Genomic DNA, 21549 nt, shown 5'->3' with positions numbered 1-21549 from the left:
AACAGCCACGCGACACTCTCGCATACAACAACCTGCCTCTCCTCTCAAACCTCCATTTAATTAATTAGACCACGGATTCGACTCCGGTAGACGATGATGAGATATGGACATGGCTTGTCCGCTCAGAATGATCGCTATAGCCGTCGAAGATGACGACCTGATGTTCGGCGGCAAGCCGCTGTGCGCGTGGCACGAGGAGCACCGGAGGAGCCTCGTCTCGCGCATCGTCGACGACAGCGACAACAACGACGACGAGGAGGAGGAGGAGGAGGAGGAGGAAAGAGGGCGACAGCGCGAGAGGAGAAGTCGGAGCGAGGGCGGGCTGCATCATGATCGCCACCATCATGGCCATCGTCGCGGCGAGGGCGCCCCCAACACGCGGCGTGGCGATCAACAAAGTGATAGTACTTGGTAAGGTAGCTGAGGTAGGTACCTTTGTATCTAATCATGACCGCTATTCATCACAAACACGCCTAGGCACGTCGTTACACGGCAGAATCAGGGGGGCATACTGAAGTCCCGCTCTGGCATGTCTCCAGTTGCCTCGCGAACTGAATCCGGGTCATCAGACAAAATCGAGTTGGCAACTCTCCCCTGGAACCAGCTCGACTGGTGCTTCCCAGCCTGATGATATAAAGCCATCGAAAAGGGGGGAGGACCCATCTCATTGGACCTGGCCGTCTTTCTCACGAGCCTGTTGTTTCACCATGTAAATAGACCAGACGTTCAGCTACTACTAATTAAATCTATTGTCCAAGCGCTGAATGACTCTATTAAGGATGATAGCATGTCGAGGCCACTGTAGCGTGGTCATGGAGGCATGACTAGTGCTCGAGCGACGACGAAGTTTTCTGGCACCGGCTGGGAGATGATGTGGCGAATGCTTGCTCAACCGCTCGCAGATTTCTCCTCCGAGCCCTGCAGAGAAATGTGAAACGGCCTTTCCGAACCGTGCATCGTGGAAAGGGGTTCATATGCGTAAGGTGCGCAGCAGGCCTGCGAAAGGCTTGTGACTCGAGAGTTTACCAAGAACTTAATTATACTTTGCTTTAATTAGAGCTTGACCCTTCCCACCACCCTTGGGATCCCCCCCTCCCGTCTCTGCACACTTCACAAGCCTCGTCAACACAACCACCCGATCTATCTCACAACCACTGACTGATCCCTCAGCTTCCAAGCCTTTCCAGAGCTCAAAAAGAACAAACAAAAAAAATGCGCGCCAGTGTCCTGTCCCCCGTGCTCGCCGGGCTCGCGGCGCTTGCTTCCCTCGTTGCCGCCGCCCCCATCGCTCCTGGAAACGATAATCCTGCTCCTTCCCTTCGTCCGACCCCCCCTCGGACCCGCATCTTTTCCCAGCTCCTCCGCCGCTGGGGTAAGCACAATGGCAAGGGCAAGGGCAAGGGCATCGCGGACTCTTCCGGCGGCCACGGCGGCTCCAAGATGAACATCTGGGAGCCCGGCTACGTCGTCTTTGAGCGCCCGGGCCCCTGGAGGCCGACGACGACGACGACTACGACGCCGGCTTCGTCCTCCTCGACCTCCTCTTCCTCGCCTGCTGACTGGGATGCCACGGTGGTCCTGCTGACGGTGAGTGTCACGGTGTTCACGGCGACCGAGAACGGGCCCGAGCTTGGTGCAACAACAACGGAGCCTTCAGCCACCGCCGCCGCCCTCGTCACAGATCCGGGCACTAATACGAGTTACTCTGCCGAGTTGGCGGCCACCGAGACGTCGTCGTTGCTGTCGTCGCTGTCGCCGGCCCCGTTGCTCGCCCACGTCCTGTCCTCTGTTGCCAGCTCTGCGACGTCATCCTCTCTCGGCTGAGTTCGACAGCTAATTATTCGGTGCGAGTCCCGTCGGAGTTTCAGTTTTTGGTCCTGTCGGCCGACGGGCTCGTTTAACCGAATTGGTAGCATTGAAGAAGTGGAAACCCGGTCTCGGACTGCCTCCCCAGGCTTCTGGAGAGGTATCTGTGTCCTATTCATATTCCGAGGCGTGTTGGCGAGGGCATGAAGACATCCTCCTAGAAGTGTGTGCAACCAGACGAGGAGATGGCAATGTTATTAGGTGAGATGTCGGCTTGGCACAGGTACCGTGGCAGCGGAGCGCAAGAATAGAGGGGTTGTTAGAACCAACAATCCAGAACAGGTGCCTCGGGAGAAACAATGAAGGTGCCAAGGTACCCCGAAATTTCACGCGAGTGAAGCAAATGTCAACTTTTCTTCTGTGTCAGGCACCCATCGGCTGTGCAATGCGGACTTGCAACATCACTTTCCCTCTTGGGTGATGTGGAGCGACCGAGACCTCGGATGCCTGCTGCTGCCTGACATACTATGTACTTGCCATTTCCAGTTATCCCCCAGCAAAATGGCTTGCTTGCGCTGTTGGATATTGATTACTTAAAGGCATCGTTCCCAGACTTTATATTCAGACCGGTTCGCCGTTCGCTAGAATCCTCATTCATCAACTTTCGACACAGAATTGACCATCTCCCGCGAGCGACAAAGCAATGTCCAATACATCTTCGGGCGAGTGGACAATGGCGACGGCTTCTCAGTCCAAGATCTCCGAAAGTCCTCTATTTCGGGAACTTCGCGAGTCGGTCGCAAAGGAGACGGTGGCCTTCACTTTCGCCTGCGGCGGCACTATCCCTATCGTGTCCAGCCCCCTCGACACGGCCGAAGATGTCGATGGCGACAAGCTCCGGTCCACGGAATGCCTTCCCATTGACCTCCGATGGGACTCCAACGATGAGTCGGTCTTGTCGTCCGAGACCAAGCTCACGTTTCCGCTCGAGCCTAAGACCGAGAAGAATCTGGACCGGCTCATCAAGGACATGGTGCCCGCTACTTTCGGCCTCGGCGGCGAGCATGTTTACGACGAGTCCTACCGCAAGGCTACCAAGCTCGATCCGACCCGCTTCTCTTCCACCTTCAACCCCTATGAGCTCGGCATCATCGACGCCATCGCCCAGACCCTGTTGCCGAGCCTGCGCCACTCGAAGCAGACCAGAAGCGTCAAGGCGGAGTTGTACAAGCTGAATGCAAGTTTCTTCCCCGCCCATACTTCCAGCATCCACATCTCGCCGCCTAATTGATTACTGACAGTTGAGACGCGTAGCTGTATTCCGGACCGTCCGGCAAGTTCAAGACGCACGTCGACACGCCGCGCTCTCCCGCCCAGTTCGGCTCCCTCGTCGTCTGCCTCCCCATCGAGCATCGCGGCGGTGCCCTGGAAGTGAGACACAAGGGCAAGACGGTCACGTTTGACTGGAGCAACGCCGAAGGTGACGACAAGTGTCCGTCCATCGGCTGGGCCGCCTTCTACAGCGACTGCGAGCACGAGGTTCTGGAGGTGACGCAGGGCCACCGGCTCACGCTCACCTACAACCTCTTCTGCGTCCGCGGCAACGGCCAACTGGGCGGCAACTGCCCCTGGCTTGACCCCACGCATCTGCCGCTGTACAAGACCATCCTCGCTCTGGTGCAGGAACATGATGGTTGGCGTGATGGTGAGAAATGCCTACATGAGTCACCAGACAAACTCGTCGAAGAGATGGAGGGGGGGGTTGCTGACCAGAATGATCCAGGCGGTTATCTCGGATATAACTGCAGCCACGTGTATCCACACACCAGCAAAACGAAGCTCAACTTCCTCGCCCCCGACAACCTGAAAGGTGCCGACATGCTCATGTACGAGATCTTCCGGTCCCTCGGCCTGAAGGTCAGTTTCCGTCCCGTCGTGACGGACCTCCACTATTACGATCCTGAAACCGGCGACGACGCGGCTCCGGTCGTCGGCCTGGAGCTGGAATGGACAACGTGGCGCTACCCCCCCGACAACCCCGAGGAGAAATACGACGATTGGACCGGAAAGGTGCCTCTGGGGTACAGCAACCGTCGGAGGTATTATTGGCGAAGCGACTCGGAGTCGGAGTCGGAACCAGAGCCAGAACCAACGCCGATGCCGGGCTATCTCCGTTTCGAGGATGTACACTGGCTCAATAACATCGGACATAAGGAGCCACAGATTTCCTGGATTGCCGTAAGTTGAAAAAAAAAACCCTCATCCCCTTCCACCTGCCCATAAAGTCCTCCATTGCCGCGTAAGAGTCATGAATCATGTCTGACGCTCAAACTCTTGAAATGTGTAATAGCACGGAAATGAACCTGCAGGCGTGACGACCTACTCTTGCTGTGCCATCATTGCCGAGATTCCTTCCCGTGGCAGCCAGGAAACCGGCCACGAAACCGGAGAGTCCCCCTAATTAAAGCGGGATGTCTCACAGATGTCTCAACACGAGATACCTGCGATGGACTGATGGTCAAGTTTTAGCTGCTTGGTCGTTTGCTGCAGAAAGGGGGAGGGTTCCTTACTTCACTGTTGAGAGTGCCAAGAAAGGAAGAGAAATTTACCTCGAAGCCGATATTGTTCTAGGAAAGATTGCTATTAGGAAAACGAGAACATATAATTAGAGAACAGATTGTATTATGTAATATAGAAACTTTCAACTTTATAGGCCTATAAAGAGTCCCTCATTTAATTAGATATAAATGTTCATATTGCTTCTTTGCTCTTGATCGCCATCACTGTTATATGTGCCTTAGGGGTAATTAGTCAAGGTCAGTGTAATTATGAATTGGTTTGCCTCTGGCAGAAGCCTTTCGTTTGGTATGGATCTTGGATAGGGATCTAAACACAAAATCTTTTATCAAGACAAGTGAGATGTTCATCCTGCTATCCAGGTGCCATTGCGTGGCGCCCACGGACTGAAACTCGACCTCCGTGAGCATGTCCAAGTACTCAATCTCCGGTATCATAGCTGTTGGCCTTCTCGACGCTCGGTCACTAGATGTTCTCTCTCGCCATCTCTGCCTCCATCATGTTCCAAAGTCCCTTAACCCTATATCCGGACAGCCAGTAGTTTCCCTCGGCGTCCCTGCCTACAATGATAATCCCGTCGGTGAAGTTGTATGGGCCCTGCATGCTCTGGACATAGGACGGCATCAAGGGAGCATCCCTCGGCTTGACGGCAGCCGCGGACAGATCAAATCCGTACATGTTTGCCTTACGCCAATTAGAAAACATCAGCAGCTGCATCGAGCTTTCGCCGAACATGGGTGGCGCCCTATTTTTGGGGTCTTGCCGGACGATCGATGCGTAGGCCTCGATTTGTTCTCGCGAACCTTGCTCCACGATCGACCGGCGGATGTGGGAGGCGAGGTAGCTGAGTGGTTTCTGGAGAACATCCTTCGCCGGCATCAGGGTAACGAGAAAGCCGAGGCAGTTTCCGAGGAAGGGCGTGTTCGCAGGTACGAGATCTTTCAGGACGGGACGCCACTGATATACCTGTTGTACGGCGATCTTCACAACGGCACGGCACGTCTTTTCAGCATTTTGATCCAGTTACCCCTCGGTCTCGGACGTGCGCTTACCGTTGTTTCGGAATCCTTAGAGATATTTGCCACTGCTAGGCGCGTCATCCAGGCCAATAGAACATCTCCCTCGCTCAGGAATGGTTCTTCCTCCTGCCCCGCGGCAGTCGCCTGGGCATTGAGCTCCGCCAGAGCCCTTTCCCTCAGCTTTGCGAGGTACGAAGCTGGCACGCAGACCATGCGATGTTCTTTGGGGCGAAGGAGCAAGGAGTTGGCATTCCGGAGCGCCCACAAGACCAGAGCGGACATGGACATGCGGCGATCGGCGAGGACATGGGGTTTGGCCGGGTTCTTGCCGATGTTGTCTAGGACGTAATTGTCGGGTGCAAGCGGCTCGGGGATCTCGTCTTCCCTCCCTCGAAGCATCAGCATCCAGGCTTCGAGAAGGGCCCGTTTTGCGGTGGCGTCGCAGGCTAGATGGATCCAATGGAGGACGACGATGGTTGAGTTCTTGAACGAGACAACTCGGAGGCCGAGCTGAGGCCGGTCCGAGTAGAGATAGTCGTCGAGCCGCCTGGGGACTTCAGGGCCGTATACGAGCTCGGATAGGTCGTCGGGGTCTCCCACAATCGCCGGGCGGCCGTTGCGCGGCGGGCGCGGGATACGCGAGCCGGCGGGGTGGTCTTCCACGGCCAAGTCGGTCAGGTCGTGGTGGTCGAACCCGACGGCGGGGCGGTTTTGAGAGAAGGCCGCGGGAATGTGATGCTCCAGCTCTCCGCGGTCCTGGCCCGGGTCAGATCATCCCGTGATCAGATGCCGAGACGTTTTGGCTCAAGTGATGAATTAGAGCTTACATTTCTTCTTAATCTGGCTCCAAACTTCTTCCAGCCGGGGCGGGCGACTACGCGCTCTAACGAGCTGCGGAGCTTCTCGACGTCGAGAACGTCGTCGAACACAAACAGGGTGTACAAGACGAATGTCCTGAAGATGATGGTGTCGTCAAAGAATCCCACAGGAACGACATGATCGGATGGCACGCGCTGCGGCGCTGTAGGCGGACCGAACAAGAAATTGAACATGCCGGTTCAGCGTCACGTTGTGTTGTCACCCTCACACCTTGTTGTGGAAGAAACGTTGGTTGCGCGGAATGCACAAGTGGTGCAGGGACACTCCGCTCTCCCATGAATTAGTTAATTGTTTCCTCCGTGCCCACACCAGAAGTCACCCATTAACTATACGGATAAGCCTCTCGGGACCGGCCACTTACACCCCTGGTATTCTCTGCAGGGGTGGGAGGATGGAACAACGCTGAACCCAAAACGGTGGTACCTAGTTAATGCCAACGGAAGGTCATTCCGCCAGCCGGTAACTATGCTTTTTCCGGTGATGATCTACTGGTATCGACGGGGGGTGTCCTGGCTCCTTCCTCTCTCCGAGATCGCAAGTCATTCCACATTGTATCCTTTTGCTTTACTCGAGCATAGTTATGCAGTAGCTCGAGACCATTTGCCACGATGACTTCTTGAACGCGGTCAGGCACGCTTTGAACGAAGTGGAAGGAACAGTCTGCACGAACCGTTTCCCGTGAAAGGTCGGATCGTGCGCTCGAGCTGCCCTCATCGCTGAAGTCACCTAATACTCATCTCACTGCTGCCGAAACTGCAGCGGCCGCTCCACCCAGTGTACGGATTACCTACGGTTTCCTCACTCACTCGCACTTTGGCCTTCTCTTCAGGGGGATTCTGTCTCACTAGGGAGGGGCGTGGTAGTTAAAGGGGATCCCGCTCAGGATGCCCCAACAAATTAACCTGGTTGGTACGGAGTACCGAACCCCCTGCTGCTAGTTAGTTATTGCAAACCCTCAAGCATTCGGACAGGGGAAAGTGCCTGGAAGACACAACGTGGGTTTGGGGTGTGAATCCACAATCATCATGTCCCAGACACCTGAGCAGCCGAGCCGCTGTCGCGGACATAATGATTAGAGCTCTTCAATTCTTCTTGTCGGCCCTTCGACAACCTCTCTGCGCCTTGTTCAAAATATACGATCCGGTCCGCTGCCCCTCCATCATGGAGTCGTTAAGAAGTCGAAGCGAAGAAGAAGGCGAGCGCATCTCGGAAATTGCTCACAGCCTCCCACCAATACCTGTCGAGGGTTTTACGAGAGCTATCCAAGCAGTATCCTACCTTCTGTACGCTCTCGCCACTATCATCGTTGGCCTTCGCGTCTATGTCAGAGTCAAGCGCTCGGCATCACAACGAGTATGGGGTTGGGACGATATTTTCGCCGTGATCGGATGGGTACGTTTGCTGCTTCTATCTGACTCTCTGCCTCTGCAATGGCTTGTTTTTTGTCAGCTAATTAATTAACAAAAACCGGAGCAGTTCCCCTTATGGCCCTCCATCGTCTTCCTTACATTCGCCACTCAATGGGGTTTGGGTGCCCACGACAGCCAAGTACCCCACGGGATGCTCCCCTACTACCAGATCAGGGTGAAAGAATACATGTTCTACTTCGAGATGATCTACTTCGCCTCGTCCGTTATGACCAAGCTCGCCATGGCTGTCATGATCCTCCGGTTGAGGGCAACCAAGCGCTATTCCTACATCATCTGGGGCAACATGGCCGTGCTGGGCGCCAACGCGCTCGTATGTCTGGTCATCATGTTTGTCAGCTGCTCGCCCGTCCCGGCTCTGTGGAACGAGAAACTGTATGTTTTGCCGCGTTCGCTTGATCTCCCAGTCTGATGTCTAACTGCTAGTTCCAAGCGGTTATTGTCGCATCAAACACGGCTGGATCATCGTCAGTTATGCAGGCTCTGTCGTCCTGGCCATGGTGGACTGGACATGTGCGATCACGCCATTCTTCATGCTGCGGAATCTGCAGATGCCAAAGCGAAGGAAGATAACGATACAAATCATTCTCAGCCTAGGCATGTTTGGCAGTGCTGCGGGCCTAGTTCGCATGGGTTACTATCACGCTTATGACACCGAAAAGTACCCCAATGAGTCTCTATGTAAGAAAAAAAGGAATAATTACCCTCTACCCCCAATGGCGTGTTTGCGTGAGTTAGCCTTGATTAACTCATCATCTTTTTACCTAGATAACTGGGGTTTTACAATCCTTTGGACTGTGTTTGAGGGTGGCTTAGGCGTCATTGCCTGCTCCTTGCCTCCGCTCGGCGTATTCTTCAAGAAGTTCTTCCACAACTCTATCGGTAGTTCTGGCACGAAATCCGGCCCCGCCACGAGCAATGTAAGTGGATTTCCGATATTTCCTGCCGATCCTCAATTTGGACTCGGCGCTCACTGAACCAACCACCTTTGCTCCTGCAGGGCGGCACCCAGCTCGAATCACTTGGTGGGCTGCAGAAAGGAGGACTTCCGAGTCTTCGCCGAAAAGAGAGCCCTCCGTGGAATAGATTGGATGATTCACGTTCGGATTCCAGTCAACAAAATATCGTCAAGACGACCGAGATCTCTGGCAAGACAAATAGCGTCGACGGTGGTCGGCCTCGGGACGGCCGGAAGGTGAGTCGTACTTACTGGAGCGATGATGTCTGAGAATCCATCGGAATAGATACCGGGGCAGAATAAACTGTCGTTGCGACATCTCTATGGCAGTGAATTTGGATTGCTTCAGCGATAAGATTCTTAGTGTCACAGGCTCGGCCCCTAATTAAGTATTTACTTAGGTTCTGCGATGCCCGAACCTGGGTCCCCGTTTGCGGGTTCGAGGCCGGCATAGAGATGTTTGCACGTGTTATGTCAGCTGCTTAAATCTATTGTTTCTTCCTGTCATTTGGGCTTTTTTTTCTTCATTCGAGCAATTGGACAATTCTTGCCCTGCCACGTGCAAGATCAATGCATGTCCCACCACACTCGGACATGCTATGGCCGTAAGCTTGCGGAGCCATTTTGGTTATTTTTTTTTTTTTAGAGTTTAGAGTACTTATAGAGCCACATAGCTAGTTCGAGTATACTTCTTTGAGACTGTAATTATGATGCGGGAGGGCAAGGTCGTGTAAGAAAATAATGTAGCCCGAATGCCCTCCTGCATATTTCCGATGTAGTGCCCTCAACCCTAGAAGTATCATTTCCCCCATACTGAAGATTGTTGCAAACTTGACTTCGTAGAATGCTGACGTGTATGAAATGATAGCTTCAACTAAGGTAACTCTTCTTCTAGCCAAATAGCTTTTTTGCCGGTTGAGAACAAACCCCTACTCACAGGGCTGTCTTCCATGTTCAATCCAGAGCATGCCGCAACGCATCATACCATCATAACAGCCAAGGACCCCAAAGTGGTTGCTCTCACTAGCACTACGCGCGGCACATTGAATATTCCGAAACGGTACCCCGTTGAAAACGTGGACGAGTGCCATGATAACCATTTCTTTTGCATGTTCGTGAACTCTACAAAGCGAGTCACTAATTATGAGAACTTAGGTTTTCTTTTCAATGTTAAACAAGTGAAATAATTACAATTAATCACCAATCTCAAAAGCAATAAAATCCCATCCTCGTGCTCGTAGCACATTTGAATTCTTTATTACCACCGGATGTTGGCGGCAGTGACAATGAGATCACCGTTGCCGGCGGCCGCCTGAGCTCCTGTAATTATCACAAAGCCTGCATCAGCGACGGTCGATCGGGAACAGAGGAAATAAAAAGCCAAACATAACCCCGAAAAAGACGAGGATGGGCTTCATGTATAACATGTTCGCTCTATCTAATTACCGAGAAAACACATCATCATCATCCCCCCCCCCCCCCCCGGTCTCATGTATTAACATCCCCTGTCCCAACCAACCTACCCTACGCCTCAAACACCAACACGAGTCCGTCGTCCCCGGCCGTGACGATCCTCTCCCCGGTCTCACCCTGCACGAACCCCAACACACCGCCGCCCTCCCCGCCCCCGCGATGGCCCTTCCACTCCTTGACCAGCCCGGACGCGGCGCCGCCCGCGACGGCCGCCTGGCTGGCCGTGGCGCCGCGCAGGTCCCACCGCCGCACCCCCCCGTCGAGGCCGCAGGAGGTGAGCAGCCAGCCGGCGGCGGCGGGCGTGGTCGCGGCGCGGACGAACTCGACCTTGACGACCGACTCGCCGTCGTGCACGCCCTTGAGGTGCCGGCGGACGGCGAAGGAGCGGCTGGCGTCGAACACGGCGATGCTGCCGTCCACCGAGCCCGCGGCGAGGAGCGGGGCCGCGGGAGAAGGGGAGAAGGCGAGCGATTCGACGCTGTCCTCCTGGACGGCGAGGGCGGCCAGGATCGTGCCTGCCTGTGTCTGGGCCGCAGCGGCGGGCTGCTGTCGGGATGAGGAGGAGGTTGCGGGTTGGGAAAGCCGGGGCAGGTTGACGACGCGTATCGCGCCGTGGGCGCCGCCGGCGGCGAGCAGGCCGCCCGACGGGGAGACGGCGACCGAGTAGAGGCCGCCTTCGACCGCGAAGCGCTGGTCGGCGTCCGTCAGCGAGACGACGGTTTGCCCGTTGTCGGTGACGAGGGACTTGGCGGCCGCCGCGCCCCAGACGTCGTACACGTGCAGAGAAGAGTCCTCGCTGACGGTCGCCAGGAGGAGCCCGTCGGGCGTCCAGACGCCGGCCGTGCAGGGCCCCGTGTGGAGGAAGTAGGTTTGGACGATTTGGATCGGGTTGGATGGGTCGGACGAGTCGAGGGTCAGCACCCAGACGGAGCCGTCAGAGGCACCGAACGCGATGGTGTTGGGATAGTTGGCGGAGGGGCAGGGCGCGAGCCAGTTGACCTCCTCGGTTTCTTGAGACTCGGCGAGGAACTTGAACTGCGGTGCGGATGAAGAAGAGGCGGCAACGGCATAGACACGCAGGCGCCCGTCCATCCCACCGCTCACGAGGAACTCGCCGCGCGGGAGGGTGAAGGTAAGGGCATTGATGCTGTCGGTGTGGCCCTCGATGGGGAAGAGCGGTTGCAGCTCGGTGGTCTTGGGAACGGCCGAGGCGCTGGGGTCGGAGTTGTAGCTCGCAGGGAGGACGGGGCGGGAGGCGGCGGCAGAGGTGTCGATCACGTAGCCTTTGCCGGGAGCATCGTCTGCGTCGCCTTCAGAGCCGCCAGTCGCGATTAGATTCGGGAAGAGAGGGTGCTGAGCAATGGCAAAGACCGAGTCCTTGTGGCCGTCAAAGTAAGCAATGCTGTCATTCTGGAGAACAAATTCCTCGCCCTCGTCGTCCGAGCCCATGGCCATGTCTCCGTCGGCATCAACGTCCTCGACCACCTCCTGGACGTCGTCCTCCGCGAGCATCTCGACCTCCTCATCCTCCTCGGGATGGTCTTGGTGGGGATTCGAAGACGACATTTTGCAGGTACTGTGTGAGAATGAAGACGTGCGAAGGGCGAAGGGCGAAGGGTAGAGCAGCCGAGATGCTGGGTGATTGGGAGGTCGTGAAATGCGCTTGTTGTCCAAATCCTGCGACCCCGAAGTGCTACTTGTAGAGAGCCTAAGTGGGATGATGGCGGGGTTGTGATTTTTGATCTTCGAAGTCGCTTATCGGCCATGTTTGATAAGCAAACCCCAACCCTCCTAACCCCTCCATCAGGGTCCAGCAGTTTTCCCTCGACGGATTACTGCTCCGAATGGGTAGGCACTAATTAATTACTGACAATAGACACGGGACTGAGTCTGTGGAGCTTGCTTTTAATGAATTCCAAGCGCCATTGCAAACGCATGCACGCTCTATGTTTATGGCAATACCTGACTGTTGAACTCCGCCCGCTAACCCCAGCCCAGATGCGCACAACATCCGTCTATCGTGCCCATGTGTTGAAAGCAAGTCCGCTGGCGCTCCCATGTCCCCCCTGTTGAATCATCCCCTGTTCTGGGTCTCGTCTCGGATGAAGTCCAATCCAAAAATGCTCATTGCATGCCGGCCGGGTATATGAGTTGTTGAACCTCGAAGTGTTGAAAAGCCGTTTTGCCCCTGAATTAGAGAATCGTGGATACAACCATGCGCCTGTTAATTCCGCAGTAACCTCCCGATGTGCGTTTTGAATTAGGCCTTGACGGAGGAGGGGTTCTCGCCAGTGGTGTCCTCAACCGGAGGGCAGGTGCAGAAAAGGTTGAGGTCGCCGTAGGCTATTCGCAGGTCAGCGAGGAAACCCATAGGTTGTTAGATGGGGAGGGCTTACCGTCATCAACCCTCGCCACACTGGGCCAGAACTTCTTCTCCCTTAGCCATGGCAACGGATACGCCGCCTTCTCCCTAGTATATGGCCTGTCCCACTTGGCGCCACCCTCCCCGTCACCCGCGATGATATCCGCCATGGGGTGCGGCGCCATCTTGAGGACATTTCCCTTCCTTGGCGCTTTGCCCTCCTCAATTTCGCGAATCTCCTGGCGGATGCTGATCAGTGCCTCAACGAAGCGGTCCAACTCCTCCTTGGACTCAGATTCGGTGGGCTCAATCATGAGCGTGTTAGCAACGGGCCAGCTCATGGTGGGCGCGTGGAAACCGTAGTCCTGCAGACGCTTGGCAATGTCGATGGCCTCAATCCCTGCACTGTCCTGGAACGGCCGCACGTCAAGGATAAACTCATGAGCACACCGACCGTGGTTGTTGGTGTACAGGATCGGATAGTGGGGCTTGAGCTTGCTGAGAAGGTAGTTCGCGTTGAGGAGTGTAATGGTGGTTGCCTTCTTGAGACCTTCGCCGCCTGGTTACGAATTGTCAGCGGGCTGCAGAGTGCGAAAATAATGGGAGACGTAGAGGCTTACCCATCAACGCGTTGTACGCCCAGCTGATGGGCAGGATGCTGGCACTGCCAAACGGCGCGCTGCTGACGGGGTGGTTCGATTCCTCAACATTTGTGACCTGCTTCGTCGGCAGATGTTCGATCAGATGCTTCTTGACGCAGATGGGCCCGACACCCGGGCCGCCACCGCCGTGGGGGATGCAGAAGGTCTTGTGCAGGTTCAAGTGGCACACATCGGCGCCAATCTCGCCCGGCGAGCACAGCCCGATCTGGGCGTTCATGTTGGCGCCATCCATGTACACCTGTCCTCCATGCGCGTGCACAATCTCGCAGACCTTCTTGATCTGGGGCTCAAACACACCAAAAGTGCTCGGATATGTAATCATCATGGCGCCGATCTCGCTCGAATGCTTCGCGCACTTGGCCTCGAGGTCTGCCAGGTCCAGATTGCCCGTCTTCGGGTCGCACTTGATGGGCAAAACGCGCATGCCCGCCATGGCGGCCGATGCCGGGTTCGTGCCGTGCGCCGACACAGGAATGAGGCAAAGGTCGCGCTTCGTTTCACCCCGGCTCTCGTGGTACTTGCGGATGGTCCGCAGGCCAGCAAATTCGCCCTGTGCTCCCGAGTTTGGCTGCAGAGACACGCCGTCCATGGCAGTGATTTCTTTCAGCTGCTCTTCAAGGGCACTGATGATGCCCCGGTAGCCCTTCGTCTCTTCAGGAGGGGCCGCCGGGTGGAGGTTGGAAAAGCCGGGAAGCGTAATGAGAGCCATCTCGGCGCTGGCGTTGAGCTTCATGGTGCAAGACCCGAGGGGGATCATTGAGTGCACGAGAGACAGATCCTTCGACTGAAGGTGGTGGATGTATCGAAGAAGTTCGGTTTCCGAGTGATGGGTATTGAAGATGGGGTGTGTGAGGTAGGGAGACTGCCTGCGCAGAGGCGCGGGGATATGCTCAAGACCGGTGGCCGACTGGGACTCCTCCAAGAACTGCTTCAGCAGAGGAGCGTATTCTGAGAGAGCATCTGCAGACTCGTTGCCGCCGGCCCGGGCAAACACCTTGATCAGCGCGAGAAGATCCCGCTCCTCGACTGTTTCGTCAATGCTGATGATAATCCTATCGGCACCTTCCTGTCGGATGTTGATACCCTCATCTTTGGCGAGATCCTTAATCAGTTGAGCCTTGCCGGGGCAGGAGATCACAACGGTATCAAATGGCACTGGCTCGGAGCCAGCGTCCAGGCCAAAGTGGCGGGCAGCAGCCTGAACGACTCTTGCGCCCAGACTGCACCTCTCCGCGATCTTCTTCAGGCCTCCAGGACCGTGGTACACGGCATAGAGAGCGCTGATGTTGGCAAGCAGGGCCTGCGCAGTGCAGACGTTACTCGTCGCCTTTTCCCTCCTAATGTGTTGCTCGCGAGTCTGGAGAGAAAGTCTGAGCGCCCGATTCCCGAGCCTGTCCTTCGAGACGCCGATAAGGCGGCCGGGCATCTTCCTCTTGTGCTTGTCCGTGACGGCGAAGAAGGCGGCGTGGGGGCCACCGAATCCAAGAGGAACACCAAAGCGCTGGGAGTTACCGAAAGCAATATCGGCTCCCCACTCTCCGGGCGGCGTAAGGACGGTGAGGGCCAGCAGGTCGGTAGCGGCGCTGAGCAGGGCACCCTGCTTGTGCACAGCATCAGCAAGCGCCTTGAAGTCGCGAACCTGGCCGTATGTGTTTGGATACTGGACCAAAGCACCGATCAAATCATCTCCCACACTTTCCAACTCGGAGAGATCGGATACCGACAGGTCCATGACCCGTACGTTGATACCGAACCCTTCCGCACGGCTCCGCAGAACGTTTAGAGTCTGGGGGTGGACGTGCTTGTCAACGACGTAGGTCTTGCCGGGACGCTTGGCCCTGGATGCAGGGAGGACATTCATCGAGACGGTCATGGCTTCAGCAGCGGCAGTGCCCTCATCCAGGAGGCTGGCGTTCGAAATGGGCAGGCCAGTCAGGTCCGAGACAAGGGTCTGGAAGTTGAGGAGCGACTCGAGGCGGCCCTGGCTGATCTCGGGCTGGTAGGGAGTATAGCTGGTGTACCACGCCGGGTTCTCGAGCACGTTGCGCTTGATGACCTCGGGGGTGATGGTGCCGTAGTAGCCTGCGCCGATGAAATTCTTCCTGCTGGACTCGTTGCTCTCGGCCGCGGCCCGGCCCAGTGCCAGGATCTCCCATTCCTGGTGTCCTTCTTTGACTGCTTGGCTCGCAGCCGAATCGAATACGGCACGGCGGCGGGGAAAGAGCTCGCGGGACGAGAGGATATCGGCGGGGATCACCTGCCGGATGAACTGGTCCAAGGACTCGACTGGGGGAGAGAGAGCTTTGAGCATCTCCTGGGCGCTTGCATCGTCTGGGCCAATATGACGATTGGCGAAGTTCTCGTGCGTCGGGAAGAGCTCTGGCAACCTGACAAAGGGCCGTGCCACGGTCGTATCGGTTGCCGAGCTCGTCCACCGGATGGATGTGATACGGCAGCAGGATGCGCATGTCCATGGCCGTCTCGCGGGGGCAGCAGCGCGAGATGCGAGCACGGAGGCGCCCAGGGTTCGGCCGAGACGGCCAATCTGCCGCGACGCAGCCATTGTTGCAAGAGGGTAGCCCCGGAAGACCCCAGGTGTGAATTGTCCGAAAGATCTAAGCCGCTGTTGCTGTCAGTCGAGCGTGTGCAAAAACAACGGAGAATCTAAAAGGAACCCGGATGAGCCGCGAGGGAACTGCACCACACACCTGCCGACAATTTCGTCAGGTTCGAACCTTCAGACTAACGGTCCCCCGCCACTCCGCCAGTCGGGACGCGAGTCAAGGAAAAAAGAGACGAATTGATAATGCCAAGACCAGGAACAGCCCGAACAATTTGACGTCAGGAATCTAGAGCCGGCACCCCGCAATGTTGGCCAATTGACCCCGGATTTACCGATTCTTGTCCGGAGAAGAGGGGAGACGAGACGGTGAACCCGGCGAGGCAAATGATGGAGATGCAAAAGTCAGACATGGTCCATGGGCGGACAGCACTCCGCCGGGGATGTGTCAGCAGATAGTTATCGAAACCCACCGCTATCGGTGCCCGTGTTCGGCTCCGGTCCCTGGCTGTCCAAGCTCGAAACTGATAACAAATTCCGACGATATCGGGTATTCTCGGGCCGACCAGGGGGGGGAGGGGATCACTCCGCCGTTTGCTGCACCAGGGTGTTGCTGGTGCAGCTCGGCGAATGGCGGGGGTTGCTGAAAAAAGGCTGCCAACGGCTCCAGCTTTTTGCCAAGCTCCTGCGTCCCGAGCAAGAGGTGCTGCACGGCGCACGGCAGGGCATCCGCGGACGCCCAGACCGTTTCCACCCTTGCCATTCCAAGCATGGCGTCACTGACCCCAGACACCTGCCCAAAAAATTCTGGACTTCCAGCAGCATCGCATTACCAGAACAAACCTACTTTCCAAACATCCATTCACATCACCTTGAAATAGGATCAAAATGTTCGGAGGCTGTGAGTAACAAACCCGCTGGCGACCAATGTCTAGTATGCGTACGAATCAATCTTGGCTAACCTCTGTTCAGTCCAACCCCCCCAAGCCTCGCCCGAGGAGATTCGCGCCGCTGAGGCCGAGGCCACCTTCACCCTGCAGCGTGTCCTCGCGACCGCTGCCGCCCTTTACCTCTGTGAGTCCTTTCCCAAGTCTCTTGTCCGCTTCCGGTACTAACGAGCGACCAGCTCCCTTCGTCATCGACGCCGTCTCCAAGATGTTCTAAATCTTCCGCTGTCACACACACGCGCGCGCTGCAATGCAGCGGATAGAGTCATCCTCCGGTTTTGCGACCGTGACATAGCCTAAGCAGCGGGATCGCTGCTTAATATATGGCGGGCATGCCCTCAGGGAAGGCCGGCGGCTAAACAAGAACGATGGATGGCTGCTTTCGGTTGTCACATTGATGGACGTGGCACGGAGTTGATATGGTGACCTTTTTCATGGGGCTGTAAGATATGATGATGGGAGGACGAGCATGGTAATGTTTTGTGTCAACATGTGTACGAACTACCTGGATCATGTGGTGGGCATCTACAGCCATCGCCGCATAATCACAACTACAAATCAACAAAGGTACAGAGCTCCCAACACCCGAATGACCTATATTGGCTCTCAACGAGAGTTGATAGGAGGCCTTGACTGGGCATAACAACGCCGAATAAGCCCCTCGGACGCTCTGTATGACATGCTACATGACCCCGGCTAACATTACACCGCCAAAATCTTCCTGGGTATCATCATCCCGAAGCTAGAAACCCCCTTTCATTAAGCAGACGTGGCCGGCGCCGGTGTCGGATTGTGTTGGGCCTCCCATGCCTCAAAGTCTTTCTTGGCCTCCTCGACCTGCGTCTTGAGATGTTGCAGCTGTTTGTCATAATCCTCGAGGATCTGTTTTCCTGGGTCAGTTGGAACCGCCCACGTTTGACACAAAACTTCGGCGGCCGGGGTGAAACGTACCTTTTTCGCCTTGGCCTCGACTTCCTCATCTAACCCATCACCGTCCGCAAAACCGGGCTTGTTGATCTCGTCCTTCAAGTTTTCCGCATAACCCCTCAGGATAATCAGGCGGCTCCACAGCTCCTCCATGCGCGCGCTGAGGGCCGGGTCCTGGATGCTCTTGTCGATGCGGGCCAGCTTCTGTCTGAGCTCGTCCTCGTCACCGCTGAGGGCGTACCCGCGGTTGCGCAGCACCTGCACTCGCGAGGCGAGTACCAGGCAGCGCTTGCTCAGCTCGGCGTGGCGGCGGCGCGCATTGAAGGCACGCACCGTGTGCTCGAGGTCGTGTCGCGACAGGATCGCGTCCAGGCTGGCGTTGATGGCGTGCAGCTTGTTGTTGAACTCGACGATTACGCGCCTCTGCAGCGTCACGCGCGCGATGATGGAGGGGAACCCTGCGCAGAGCACGGGGATGTAGTTGGGCGCTGGCTTGCGCTGCAGCGCCTCTTCCCACTCCTTCGGGTCCTCGTTGGGGCCGGGACCGTACAGCGGGACAGTGTGCTCGTCGACTTTGTTGTAGAGGTAGGTCTTAAAGGCGCAGTTAGGGTTGGTCGGATCCCATTTTTCCATAATGAGCTTCATCTGCTCGGGGATCGGCTTCTGATCTGGTCCAGATGGTAAGAGCATGTTAGCAGGTTATTCACGTGTATGATCGCGACGTGTGCCAAAGTTCTCGGTCGAGCGATTGAATGCGACAACGTACAACTCGTGTGACTGTTGGGTTGCCATAATGACCCGCCGGGCTGCGGGTTTGGGTTCAGCTGACCAAGCACGGGCTGCTGCTGTTGTTGCTGCGGCTGTGATTGCGGCTGCTGCTGCTGCTGCTGCTGCTGCTGCTGTGTTCGTCGCGAGTTACTTGCATCAGCATCCCTCTTCATCCCGCCTCAGCGCCGCGCGGAGCTCACAGTGGAAGTGCCAAGCGCTGGCCCAAACAAACTAGTCGAACCACCGCCGAAGGTCGACTGGCCCGCAGGCCGGTTCAAGGAGGAGAACATATTTTAATCTTGGAGCGTCAGATGTTGACGTTGCGCGGTTGATCGAACCCCGGCGCGGGCTCGTGAAGAAAGAAAAAATAAAACCGTCGGCGACAGACAACTGTTGAACGAACCGAGTCGCGAAACACCGGCAGCTTCTGATCTAGCAAGCGACGGTCTTTCTCCGAGCACACAGTAGTCGGGCAGTCGGTCCGCAGGACGCACGCAATTGAGCCGTGGTGAGTTTGACTTCAAACTTGTTGTTATCGGTTGCCGTGCGTAGATGCGTGAGCTTGTACTCCGTAGCTTTTTGGCCAAGAACCACACTCCACCGTCAGGCAGCTCAAACTAATGCCGCTCCCAGTACGTCGGCAAAGGATGGTCCGAGCGTCTTGACAGAGTCGCCCAATCGCCGCCGCGTTAATGAGACCCACACATTGTCAAGCCGAACTTCACAGGCTCAAGCATCACCAGCTCCAAACCACGCACAGCTTCGCATCGCAGGAACGGACCTGTCCAGACAGTCAACATGGCAGCGCGGAAGCCGGTGTACGTGACTCCTCATACGGTGGCAGCCACTGCCGGCGCCAATTGAGTCGGCGGAAGACGCCGAGCCCGGGCTGTGCTAACAAGAATCCAGCTTCAACCAGCAGGTCCTCTACGACACCACCCCGCTACCAGACTCGATCCCCAAAGTCAAGGAGATTGGTGCCAGCTCTGCTCCTCTCCTGTCGGCCTCGTTCTTCATTGGCGCGCGATGCAAGGATTACAATGACGACTTCATGCAATGCAAGACCGAGAATCCGGGCAGGGGCGAGTTTAAGTGCTTGAAGGAGGGCCGCCGCGTTACCCGGTGCGCCCGCAGTGTGTGCGTGGCCCTTCCTTTCTTATACCGCCAATTCCCGGAAATCTGCTATGCAGGTGGTGGCAAGAGATGGATCAATGGAGGGGAATTTATTCGGCTGTGGGTGTGTGGGTGAGCTGACATTGCGACTTCTAGGCTCGAAGACATCAACAAATCCTGCCTGGAGCAGTTCCGCGCGCACTGGCAATGCCTCGAGAACAACAACCAGCAGCTGTGGCAATGCCGTCCTGCCGAGTGGAAGCTGAACAAGTGTGTCTACGATAATCTGGTGGGTTGGCTTCCTCTCTCTCGACATGAACATACATTGACACTCCGGTCTCTCATATAGCACCTCGAAAAAGTCATCCCCGATCAACCCAAGAACTCAACTCCCGTGCACCTACGACAGAAGCAGATCTTCGCTCACAAGTGGATCCAGCGGTGGGAGAAGCCTTTCGTCCCGGGACAGTCCGAGGCATCCGAGTCGTCCTAAGTGCATCAGAAAGTGGGATACCTCGTGGCATAATAAAGCTGTCTCTTTGGGCAACCCGAATGACGTGGCGGGCGGCTGGTTCTGGGCTCAGCCCTGTACATACATACTAAGAGAGTTAGACAGGCTCATCCGGCCCTGCCTGGGAAGTTTCCTTACTTTGCATGGAGGGACTATGCCGTCCAAATCTCGCTGTGCACCACTCGTTGGTTTTGTTGAACCCTATAAGACCATCTTCAACCCTAGCATTAACCTTTACCATCAAAAAAGTAGAGAGGACAAATCGCGATCAACTCCTGGGTTGGCCCGGGGGGGGGGGGGGGGGCTCCGGGCTTCATAGCCCGTGCCAAGGCTCCTAGAACATTGCTGGGCTGGTCATCAAGAAGCTTCTTGAAGAACTAGGCGGTAGAACAAGCTGACATGACCCAAGCGTAGTCTTGGTAAGGTTCATAAACCACCTAATCATAGTTCAGCTTTTTGTTTTCCCCCGGCTCCCAAATGGACACCAGTCGAGGAAATAGTCCTCCTCCTGGTCTGCATTATATTGTTTTTGCTCGTGTCACATTCACTGGAGGACTTGGGGTGAATTCGAACCTTGTATGCTGGAACATCCCCACTGCTGTGATGGTTCTGGTAGAATAGCAATATTCATCGCGAGCCTCTTTGCTGCTGCTCAGAGGAATGGCATGAGAAATAAAGATACTTCCCATTTTGAGCACAACTCCTGATCACATTGTCTAGATGTCAAGACATGGAGACCAACGCTAGAGGTTTCGTTTGTGTGAACTACCCTACCTATTTGGTACCTTTCACCACGAGGCTGCGGAAACTTGCAACTGGTTAGCATCCTGGCTCTCGGCGACACATAACATGCGCAGACAAGCTTGGGAAATGAGACTTTTTTTCCTTATTTTGTGTTGTTATTGCCGTTGCAGTTGCCTAGAAGACTATTTTGCCCAGTGGGTTTATCCCTCAGAGTGAAGAAGAGCGAGATAGATCCTTGGCCTTTTGTTGTTCTCCTGCATGGCAGCATCAGGAAGACTTCATCAACACTTGGCCAGCATTACCCTTTACCTTCCCTCCCACATGCAGCAGAGGTTCGCAAGTCCTCCAAGTCACACATTGTCTCGGGTGGACGCGGGTTCGATATACTCATTTTTGTCGTCCTCCGAGGACGTGCTGAACACTACAGTGGCGATGGGCCGGCATTAGATAGGGTCAGCTAATGGGGTAAGTCAACCATCGCGGATGTCACAATCATACGAGGTAGGTAGCAATTCGAAACTTAATCCTTGGAGCAATTCCCGATTCCATGTTCCAGGATGCGTGTTGCTGTGTTACTCTGTTGGTATATCAAGCAAGATCCACAGCTTTCTGGCCGTCAGCAATGAAGAGTTAGCTTACTTCGTCCGTCAGTTAGGTAGTCAAACCAACCGGCACAGCAGCAGGAGTCAACCGCGTCATTGCGTCGGGCGACAGCTTGCTGGGGTGACACACACACATCTGCACACGAAACTGCAAATGTCACTCCAAAACCAAAGAGATGCGTATTGGGTTGACAATCTGTCCCGACAGCGTACG

At 55.9% G+C, this 21549-nt stretch overlaps 9 protein-coding genes across 9 annotated transcripts; 5 read left to right on the top strand and 4 right to left on the bottom strand.

The window, feature by feature from the left end:
* Positions 1-127: 127 nt before the first annotated feature.
* On the top strand, positions 128-2087 carry P884DRAFT_332675 (uncharacterized protein; the record flags this gene model as incomplete). Its single annotated transcript, XM_069445803.1, has 2 exons — positions 128-411; positions 1224-2087. 2 exons carry the CDS (start codon positions 128-130, stop codon positions 1822-1824), a joined length of 885 nt encoding a protein of 294 aa, XP_069293754.1. The 3' UTR covers positions 1825-2087.
* A 422-nt stretch (positions 2088-2509) lies between these two features.
* Positions 2510-4608, top strand: P884DRAFT_294997 (uncharacterized protein; the record flags this gene model as incomplete). The annotated part of the gene is made up of 4 exons (XM_069444310.1): positions 2510-3016; positions 3121-3511; positions 3590-4044; positions 4157-4608. The coding sequence occupies 4 exons, from the start codon at positions 2510-2512 to the stop codon at positions 4265-4267; spliced, it is 1464 nt and encodes a 487-aa protein (XP_069293753.1). The 3' UTR covers positions 4268-4608.
* A 240-nt stretch (positions 4609-4848) lies between these two features.
* P884DRAFT_211360 (uncharacterized protein) lies at positions 4849-6454 on the bottom strand (the record flags this gene model as incomplete). The annotated part of the gene is made up of 3 exons (XM_069439082.1): positions 4849-5364; positions 5436-6158; positions 6230-6454. 3 exons carry the CDS (start codon positions 6452-6454, stop codon positions 4849-4851), a joined length of 1464 nt encoding a protein of 487 aa, XP_069293752.1.
* A 988-nt stretch (positions 6455-7442) lies between these two features.
* Positions 7443-8685, top strand: P884DRAFT_211527 (uncharacterized protein; the record flags this gene model as incomplete). Its single annotated transcript, XM_069439095.1, has 4 exons — positions 7443-7673; positions 7758-8083; positions 8142-8389; positions 8477-8685. The coding sequence occupies 4 exons, from the start codon at positions 7443-7445 to the stop codon at positions 8683-8685; spliced, it is 1014 nt and encodes a 337-aa protein (XP_069293751.1).
* Positions 8686-10190: 1505 nt separating this feature from the next.
* P884DRAFT_211377 (WD40-repeat-containing domain protein) lies at positions 10191-11705 on the bottom strand (the record flags this gene model as incomplete). Its single annotated transcript, XM_069439083.1, has 1 exon — positions 10191-11705. One exon carries the CDS (start codon positions 11703-11705, stop codon positions 10191-10193), a length of 1515 nt encoding a protein of 504 aa, XP_069293750.1.
* A 593-nt stretch (positions 11706-12298) lies between these two features.
* P884DRAFT_89629 (glycine cleavage system P-protein-domain-containing protein) lies at positions 12299-15911 on the bottom strand. The gene is made up of 4 exons (XM_069446150.1): positions 15872-15911; positions 13122-15778; positions 12536-13060; positions 12299-12482 (listed from the first exon to the last, which is right to left on the bottom strand). Exons 2-4 carry the CDS (start codon positions 15724-15726, stop codon positions 12400-12402), a joined length of 3213 nt encoding a protein of 1070 aa, XP_069293749.1. The 5' UTR covers positions 15727-15778; positions 15872-15911; the 3' UTR covers positions 12299-12399.
* A 700-nt stretch (positions 15912-16611) lies between these two features.
* On the top strand, positions 16612-16887 carry P884DRAFT_303305 (mitochondrial outer membrane translocase complex, subunit Tom5; the record flags this gene model as incomplete). The annotated part of the gene is made up of 3 exons (XM_069445015.1): positions 16612-16624; positions 16696-16797; positions 16850-16887. 3 exons carry the CDS (start codon positions 16612-16614, stop codon positions 16885-16887), a joined length of 153 nt encoding a protein of 50 aa, XP_069293748.1.
* A 371-nt stretch (positions 16888-17258) lies between these two features.
* On the bottom strand, positions 17259-18933 carry P884DRAFT_232002 (nucleoporin complex subunit 54-domain-containing protein). Its single transcript, XM_069439836.1, has 4 exons — positions 18566-18933; positions 18364-18496; positions 17622-18265; positions 17259-17552 (listed from the first exon to the last, which is right to left on the bottom strand). The coding sequence occupies exons 1-4, from the start codon at positions 18653-18655 to the stop codon at positions 17430-17432; spliced, it is 990 nt and encodes a 329-aa protein (XP_069293747.1). The 5' UTR covers positions 18656-18933; the 3' UTR covers positions 17259-17429.
* Positions 18934-19023: 90 nt separating this feature from the next.
* On the top strand, positions 19024-20267 carry P884DRAFT_251523 (uncharacterized protein). The gene is made up of 4 exons (XM_069440693.1): positions 19024-19183; positions 19275-19502; positions 19635-19767; positions 19828-20267. Exons 1-4 carry the CDS (start codon positions 19164-19166, stop codon positions 19969-19971), a joined length of 525 nt encoding a protein of 174 aa, XP_069293746.1. The 5' UTR covers positions 19024-19163; the 3' UTR covers positions 19972-20267.
* Positions 20268-21549: the final 1282 nt, after the last annotated feature.

The sequence above is a fragment of the Thermothelomyces heterothallicus genome (assembly GCF_042370625.1).
Source record: "Thermothelomyces heterothallicus CBS 202.75 unplaced genomic scaffold P884_scaffold_36, whole genome shotgun sequence".
In the NCBI taxonomy this organism is placed as follows: Eukaryota; Fungi; Ascomycota; class Sordariomycetes; order Sordariales; family Chaetomiaceae; genus Thermothelomyces; species Thermothelomyces heterothallicus.
The sequence above is the reverse complement of the archived record's forward strand: the minus strand, read 5'-3'. Positions and strand labels throughout refer to the sequence as shown.

Excerpts from the sequence above, each read along its gene's own strand:
- P884DRAFT_232002 (XM_069439836.1), bottom strand. The coding sequence starts at position 18,655 with ATGTTCTCCTCCTTGAACCGGCCTGCGGGCCAGTCGACCTTCGGCGGT. Across the intron at positions 18,497-18,565 it reads CAGCGCTTGGCACTTCCACT|CAGCAGCAGCAGCAGCAGCA; the intron begins GTGAGCTCCGCG and ends CGACGAACACAG. Across the intron at positions 17,553-17,621 it reads TCGAGGCCAAGGCGAAAAAG|ATCCTCGAGGATTATGACAA; the intron begins GTACGTTTCACC and ends CCAGGAAAACAG.
- P884DRAFT_89629 (XM_069446150.1), bottom strand. The coding sequence starts at position 15,726 with ATGGCTGCGTCGCGGCAGATTGGCCGTCTCGGCCGAACCCTGGGCGCC. Across the intron at positions 13,061-13,121 it reads GGCGTACAACGCGTTGATGG|GCGGCGAAGGTCTCAAGAAG; the intron begins GTAAGCCTCTAC and ends ATTCGTAACCAG. Across the intron at positions 12,483-12,535 it reads TGTGGCGAGGGTTGATGACG|CCTACGGCGACCTCAACCTT; the intron begins GTAAGCCCTCCC and ends ACCTGCGAATAG.
- P884DRAFT_251523 (XM_069440693.1), top strand. The coding sequence starts at position 19,164 with ATGGCAGCGCGGAAGCCGGT. Across the intron at positions 19,503-19,634 it reads ACCCGGTGCGCCCGCAGTGT|GCTCGAAGACATCAACAAAT; the intron begins GTGCGTGGCCCT and ends TGCGACTTCTAG. Across the intron at positions 19,768-19,827 it reads AGTGTGTCTACGATAATCTG|CACCTCGAAAAAGTCATCCC; the intron begins GTGGGTTGGCTT and ends TCTCTCATATAG.